The 7718-nt window shown below is 40.1% G+C and overlaps 1 protein-coding gene across 1 annotated transcript; it reads left to right on the top strand.

The window, feature by feature from the left end:
- The first annotated feature begins 209 nt into the window (after positions 1-209).
- Positions 210-3333, top strand: SPC25 (SPC25, NDC80 kinetochore complex component). The gene is made up of 6 exons (XM_010156444.1): positions 210-363; positions 452-517; positions 1321-1467; positions 1610-1714; positions 2027-2125; positions 3082-3333. Exons 1-6 carry the CDS (start codon positions 210-212, stop codon positions 3204-3206), a joined length of 696 nt encoding a protein of 231 aa, XP_010154746.1. The 3' UTR covers positions 3207-3333.
- The last annotated feature ends 4385 nt before the right edge of the window (positions 3334-7718 follow it).

Below are 7718 nucleotides of genomic sequence, written 5' to 3'. Positions count from 1 at the left end.
CGGTGCCTCCTCCCGCGGACACCTCGCCGCCGGCGGAGCAGCAGGAGCGGAGCTCCCGCCCCCGGTGCTTGCGAAGTACCAAACCAACCTCGGGGAAGCGGCTTGAACAACGAGCCAAGGGGGTCACAACGGCCCCGAAGGTTGCGCGCTGCCGCGATCGCCCCGTGTCTTCACGCAGTGTTACTCACGGAGTTGTCTGTTGTAGCACTATGGCCAATACGAAGACAGATGATGAAATCGTGGTCTTTGAAAAAGAAATGAAAGAGTTCTGGACCAAATTAAAATGCATTTATGGCACCGAACAGATCAATCAGACTTTAGCGCTCAGAGATTCATGCAAGGACTCCATAAAAGCACTTTCAGGTAAAAAGGTTTTATGCTCCCATTACCTCTACTTTGTCCAGGTTATCATCAAACTTCTTCAGATAACTGAAATCACTTTCCATTACAGAGAAATGGTCCAAGAAGCTGAAAGAAGGGGACCTGATGATCAATAAAATTCAGGAGTATAGCAGCGGTACAGTATGGTGTTGTTTTTATTGTGTCTAACGTTTCTAAAAGTAACTGAATACCGCTGAATAGGATCTTAAACTTGTCATTTTAAGAGGTAAATAGCAACATCAGAATGAAGATAAAATTAAAACCAAACATGTTTGGTTAGAGGATGTAAATTGCAAGTCAAAGGCAACTGTTGGAAAACGTCATTGATGATGCAGAAAGATAAAGATCAGGTAAAAGATCAGGTATAATGGTTTTGGTCCTTAAATATTTAAACCAACAACGTACCAGAACCTGTTGACTGCAATAGGAAAGGTAAATTAAATTGCTTAGTCAAGTAAAGTATTGTGAGGTTTACTTATGCGTCTTCCTTATTAGTAATAAAATACAGTCAGCCCAACACTCCAGGATGAACTACTCTGAATTTTGTGGTTAAACTGCAGAATACCAGGTAAAAATAATTGCAACTTTAACGTCAGCCAGTGCTTTCGTTCCTCACCTTCTGTCAAATTGTTTGTTTGTGGACAGCATGCACCACCCTCATGCTTTGAAGATGTATAATGCTGCTGGTGCCAGAAGCAAACGATGAAGTATCAGAGGAGCTCCCTACTTGGTGGCTGCCGTTTTGAGTAACTTTCACGTTAAGCCCTGATTTCATGCTGTCCGTATAGTTAGCTCTGCTGACTTCTCTCTTCAGCTGAGATAGCAGGCATTTCACTAGGCCTTATTCAAATGAGTCATCTCAAACTATACTACATAGGTACTAAAGAGCGGGGCCCTAATTAATCAACTATACGTTCATATTTTCTTGCCTCCTTTCAGAGATTCTCCGGCAGAACCAACGCATCTCAGAAAATGAAGAGCATTTGACAGAAATAAAATCTGACCTCAAGCACGAAGAAGAGCAAGAGAAGGACCTGACTGACAGCATCCAAGAGCTTAAAGAAGAGTTGATGAAGAAAAAGGAGAGTAAGTAGGCAAAGGCCAGTAAGTAAATGTTGTTAGTTGGAGGAATTGTTTTCAACACTTGCTCCCGTTGGGCTTTTCTACTGCTCTGGATGTGCTCGTTTTACCTTTACTTGGATATTTATGGCGGCTTTTAAATTTCCAGTAATATCCTCTAAAAACAAGGCCACTAGGGAGAGGCTGGAACGACTATGCAAGTCCAAAACATTGTTTGAAGAGCGGCTTGGGCTGGAGATACGCAGAATTCACAGTAAGTTTTTGTAGCTTCCATAGTTTCCACTATGTATCCAAGTGATACAGCCTAGTTGATGTTGGATTGGGTAGTGAAGCACATACTAGCTGACACAACTGAAGAACTGTTTTAGCCCAGGTATTACCACTGTCTCTGAAATGGTAAAATATGGTACGTTAAGATGCATTTGTCTTCCACAGAGAACTGGGTTGCTTAATTTCTAAGCGTTCTAATAATATTAATTGAAACTGTAGCTCAGTATTGTGATTTTTAGTCATCATTGTGACTGTCTAGCAGAGGTTAATGGGGTTAATTCTGTGTTTGCTTTAGATGAACAATTGCAGTTTATATTCAGACACGTTGACCACAAAGATCCGGACAAGCCATTCATGTTTACACTTTCCATAAACGAACAGGGAGATTATGAAGGTATGGCAATTCTGAATACTTAAGCAAGAGGACAGAATCTGATGCCCCTACTTGAAAAAAGGGGGAAAGGAGTAAAGTGCTGTTTAGTTGTAACTTTTATCTTCCAATTTCTGAATGAAAAATCTTGCAATGGTAATCTATTTTTTTTTTTTAGTGACATTTCTCTTGTTAATTTGTATGAAAATACAACTGTTTATCTTCACTCCCCTCCATCTGTGGAGTTGCTGTTTACTTTGTATCAAGCAAAGCAGGAGATAGATGCTTTGGTTTGTAGTTCGTTGCTTCTTCCCTTTATGTCAGAGTGAGTATTTCTGCTGTTTGAGAAGCCTAGAGGGCAGAAAAAAATAGGCTTCCCGCTACTGGGGGGAGCCCTTACAGTTGTGTGACACAGGGGAAAGATTTAAACTTGAAATCCAGCATTCCAGATCTTAAAGCTGCTTTGCAGTAAAAATCTTCTTCAGTTACACAGAGCAGCAGCAACTGGAGTCCTGTGCTTAGTACCTTGTAGATGGACGCTACTGCTGCTCCGCCGTGCCTCGGGGTACCCGACTGAATAGATTTCTGTTCTTACTAACTCAGACCCAAACTGTGCTGAAGGTAAAAGTTTATCACATGCTGGGCTACATCGGTTTTCATTCTGCTGGCCTGCAGAGCAACAAAAATGTTCAGGCATGTGCTTTCAGTTTCTGAGCAGGCTATGGATTCCTGGCAAGTGCTGCTAACAGTTCAAGCAGGCGCACAGCACTTGAGTGGGAGGGCTGGACATAAACCAATGTGTATTCTTTGAGGCTCTGTCTTTGCTGACAGAAAATTATTTAATAGGTTACTCAAAAGTAATACTGGACACAGCTAAAACAGAGAGAGATAACAAACTACATTTGTATTTCATAAGCATGGAAAAACACTAACTGAATTTTTCTATAATAGTCTAATCTTTTTGAAATCTGTCATTTCAGTGACTTCATGTACTCCTCCTCTGGACTGCATCGCAGAGTTCCAGCTCAAAGTGAGAGAAACTAACAATTTTTCTGCATTTGTTGCCAACATCAGAAAAGCTTTCACTGCCTTATCTTACAAATAGTCTGCATAAAACTAGCATATACCTTTCTAGTTGTAGAGCACCTTTTTCCTTTCCTTCTTGCATTGTGAAAGTATGTATTCACCCACGTCTTACTCTAATTTCTGAATAAAGAGAAAAAATGAAAACAGTACTTTAGTCCACAGTCATCTAGAGGCAGTTTGGCTCATTCTTCGAACAGCAGCATAATGCTTACTTAACTGAATGTCTCCAGACACGTACATTTTGATCCGGTATCAAGTAGCTTAATGATGTAATGACCTCTATTTAGCTACCCCAGGAAGACATTAAAGTGCTTTCTGTAATTTATGTCTCTCTTCCAAAAGCACACAAGCGTCTTTCACGTTTGTTATGCGGTTGGAATAGGCCTGAAACCTACCACAATAATGCACTGGAGCTTGTAAATTAAATTCCTTCAGTCACCTGTGTCACAGGTCACTATCTTCTGTTTTTACCCTGTCTCGTCCTCTCCAGTGTTATCACTCATTTTTGTATGTGTTTTTCTTTTGGTCTATTAAACTGTATTTTACTGCCTATTTCCGATTCTTGCCTGGATGCCTATTTCTGTTGTTAGTAACGAGCCCGTGTGATGTGTATGCTATTCTTGAAGAAAGCTCTTGATAGGAACGAGTAGGAACTTTGTATTGGTTTGATGAGAAATCCCAGAGACCTGAAGCAGAAACCTGCTGTAGCCCAGAAGTTCCTGGCTCCCACAACACCCAGCTGGGCAGAAAAACTGGCCTGAAACTTGAACTGTGGTGGGAACCAGGAACATTGATAAAATTACCAGCCTTAGTGTTTTATTGGGTATGGCTTAAATAAAGGTGACCAGCCTGTTCTATTACATAAACTGTGTTGCAGTGAAGGACTATCTATCACTGTCATCAGAAATCTTAAGACATAGCGAAGCCTGACATATCATGTATTAAAAGTATGAAATACAACAGTTACAGATACATCACCTGTGCATCTTGTAGCTTATCAAGACGACAGCTACTGCCACAGTACAGAGGTTGGATTCTCTCTCTGTCTTATCTGTAAAGCTTTTCCTTTTCAAAAAATATTTAAATGGGCAGCTGCAACAAGAAAGAAAACTCTTCACTAGTTAATGTAACATGATTCAAATAAAATCTTACTAAAATCAGTCCTGGAAGTTCTAGTGAATTAAAAGACCACTTGAATTGAAAACTAATGATGATCCCTCTCAAAATACAAATATCTAAGTACATAAAAATTAAATATAGCGTAAAGAGTAAAAATATCCAACATTTGGAAAACACAGTGAAAAGTATTCTTAGCATTTCCTGAATAATTAAAATAACCCTTTAAAATATCTTTGAAGAGTGTTCCAAATTGTTATTCAATAAAAACAAAACTTAAAGAGTATTTTCTGTGTGGTGAAATTCTTCATTTCAAATGACTCCCTGTCTCAAAGCACCTGTAAACAGAGCCTCCGCCTTCCTTGCGAGATGCTGGTTCAGTGAACTTCTTTAAATCTACACAGCGTGTACCTACCTTAGTATTTAATATTTTATCAGGAGAGAATCTCCTGATCCTCACCACTTCGTTTCACATCTCAGATGCAAACTGCATTCCTTTTGGAAGGAAACTGGGAGATGCACACATAATTGTTCCTGCTCTTAGACGTTAAGTAGTCCGTAGGCCAGACCAGAGCTGGTCCACACAAGCATTTGCTGCAGGTGTTGGTCTCCTGTTTACTCACGTAACTATAGGAGTACTCACTGTGCCCAAAGCCTATCTTAGGGTGTGCAAAAAACCCGCAACAAACACCACCACACAGCCCGCTGCCCTTTGATCCTATGCCTTCATCAGCTGCTTAATATGTAAGAGCTGGCCATTCAGACAGGTTTAGATCTGGTGATGCTGACAAGATACTACAGCTGAGAACATTGCTCAGTTGGATGTGACCATATTTTAAACCACTTGGTTTGTCTGCACTTAACAGTACAACTTGTTGGATACAGCACATGCTATGCACCCAGTCTTCTGTGAGATAGCTAAAGTGCATCTTAACACAAACTAGTAACCCATGTTTGCACACGTTGACTCAAAAAAGAACGAACCTTCCATTTCTTCTTCCCTATAGGGCATAATTTCCTGTTTTCTAAATAATGCATGATTGTCCTTGGTATGCCCTATTGATTTTTTTCTTGTGCTACAGCCAGCTATACACAAAATGAGCAGTAAGAATAGTAAAGCTTCCAACTGATAACAATTTTAGAAGGCAGTGGCAGCAGAGATCACTACACGTTTCTATAACAATGTCTCAAATGAAATACATCCTCAATTTCTGCCCTGTCCATAAACCCCATGTGTTCTGAGAATTTTGAAACCAACAGTGGGACAGAGGCACAGCCTGCAAGACTGCCTTCAAGCATTGGGTCTAATTGTTCATTAGCAGATTTTGCCTCCTTTTCAACCATACTAATGGGATTCTTAAATAGCAGCAATTTCTTTCAATTAACTGCTTCTACCACCAAAAGAATGCTGTATGCGCTGTCATGTAGGTCAACAGACAAGCCAGTAGTTAAAAAAATTATTTCAGCCAGCTCTGCACTTCCTGCTTCCATCTTTTCTCCCAGGAGCTGCAACTGCTTTACTACCCCACTTTTGGCTTTCTCTTCCCCCCTTGCGCAGCAGCCCTCAGCTTCCATCCGGCTTTTCACTAATGGCATTGCCCTGCATCCAGAACAACTGTTCATTCTGAAGCATACTCCTGCCCTTCTCTGCCTGGCTGTGCCAAGCAACTCTTAGCTGCTCTGGAAAGTAAGAACTTCAGGATGCTCAGCCAAATATTTTACAGCTGTTGTATGGAAGCAAAAAGCTGTTGATTCATTAAGGGTGTACATATTGCTCAGATGCACTCTGTAGCGTCTCCGATTTGATCATCCTCACAGGAGAAAATAACGGAAACACACCCTGAGTAACAAAGACAATTCCTCAGACCCACTGCCATTTTCATGTTCATCCCAGGCATGCGTGGTTGGGTTACTGCTTCTAACAAAACTACTTTGCCAAGATTGCCATGCACAGAACATAAAATATAGGACAACCACTGCATTGGAATTTATACTCCTTGGAATTATCTGCTAGAAAAGATGATGCGCCTGGTTGTCTATGTTCTGTGCATATGCCTACAGCAAGAAGTACAGTTTGAAATGTTTACCGCATGTAATTTAACCTTTACAGCTCCTTCTGGAGTTTGAATAAAGAAGCTGCTTATCCATTTGCCAAAATAAATCAGAGGCAGATCATACCTCTAAAACAGAGCCAGGCATTCCAACAGCAGGTAAAAGCAAGGAAAGTGTATACAATGGATTTGTTTCCTTATTATACAATATGAAATAAAACTGGCTTGTGACATCCCCAAAACAGCCTTTATGCTTACTGAAGTCTTAAAATCTCAAAACCTTTGTGCCTTTATCAAATGCACTTATTGCTCACAGAATTTCACACACCTGGACCTGCGGCAGTTTGGAATTTGGCATTTGCTATGAAGCTGCACAAGATAGTGATATCCAGTAATAGTACAGACAACTAGGATATTACTATGTGCTGACCCTATAGATACAATTATTGGGACCCCAGTGTACTGGACAGCATGCAAATACAGACTGAAATATCCCAAAGGGGAAGCTCCTGAGCTAAAAAGGAATATGTAGCTTAGGGACTGTGACACACAACCAACCAGCCCCTCCAGTTGGTCCTAATGCTGTCTGTTAGCAGGATCAGGTTTATCTTAAGGCAAAAATATATTTTAGTGAAGGTCAGTAGAGAGTTTTCTTTTTCCATAAACCAGTTTGCCCAACCCTGAATGTTGCCTTCCCTTTCAAACTGCTGACCTGTACTTAGCTACCAGGGGTCAAGCCTGAATTGCATGGGCCATCAACTGATACTGACCACACAGAAAACTGCTGATGTACTGGTACTCAGCACCTCATTAGATTAATCCCATACTATAATGTAAAAATCTGGAAAAAAGGTATTGAATTTATTCGATACTGGAAATACACTGTGAATTTTAGGACTGTTGGGAAGACAAACTAATATTAAACATTAATAACATACATACCGTGTACATTTAACCATAATTCTTGTTTGTATGTTAGCTGGAGGTCAGATTCAAAAAGAAACTGAGTTACTCTAAGAGTCCTTCTAGCTAACAGAACAGTTTTATTACACACCTACTCAAGAGAGTGGAGGTGGCTAAACAGAGTTCGTTGACATTTTTCATAAACCCTCTTGGATGTTGTTAGATGTATTCTGAAAAGCAAACAAATGGCTACACTTGTGAAAATTAAGAAAGACATGGAAGTTATGCTGTGCTTGTCATATTCCAGTTCTGTTAAATTACTTACTGGCTTCTCTAATGCTTCAATAAACTTTGTGGATTTATTCAGTACCTTGAAATTGTCTAAATTAGTCTTGTCATTATAATATTCTCTAAGTATTACAATCACTGCGAACTCATTTATGAGTGACTTATAACTTTTT

Source organism: Eurypyga helias, unplaced genomic scaffold (genome assembly GCF_000690775.1).
Source record: "Eurypyga helias isolate BGI_N326 unplaced genomic scaffold, ASM69077v1 scaffold6690, whole genome shotgun sequence".
NCBI classification, from domain to species: Eukaryota; Metazoa; Chordata; class Aves; order Eurypygiformes; family Eurypygidae; genus Eurypyga; species Eurypyga helias.
This window is presented reverse-complemented; position numbering and strand designations above follow the sequence as displayed.

What these genes read in the sequence shown, in the direction of transcription:
- SPC25 (XM_010156444.1), top strand. Translation starts at nt 210, where the DNA reads ATGGCCAATACGAAGACAGATGATGAAATCGTGGTCTTTGAAAAAGAA. An exon ending in CTCCATAAAAGCACTTTCAG is followed by an intron (nt 364 to 451) that starts GTAAAAAGGTTT and finishes TTTCCATTACAG; the next exon opens with AGAAATGGTCCAAGAAGCTG. An exon ending in GTTGATGAAGAAAAAGGAGA is followed by an intron (nt 1,468 to 1,609) that starts GTAAGTAGGCAA and finishes TTAAATTTCCAG; the next exon opens with TAATATCCTCTAAAAACAAG.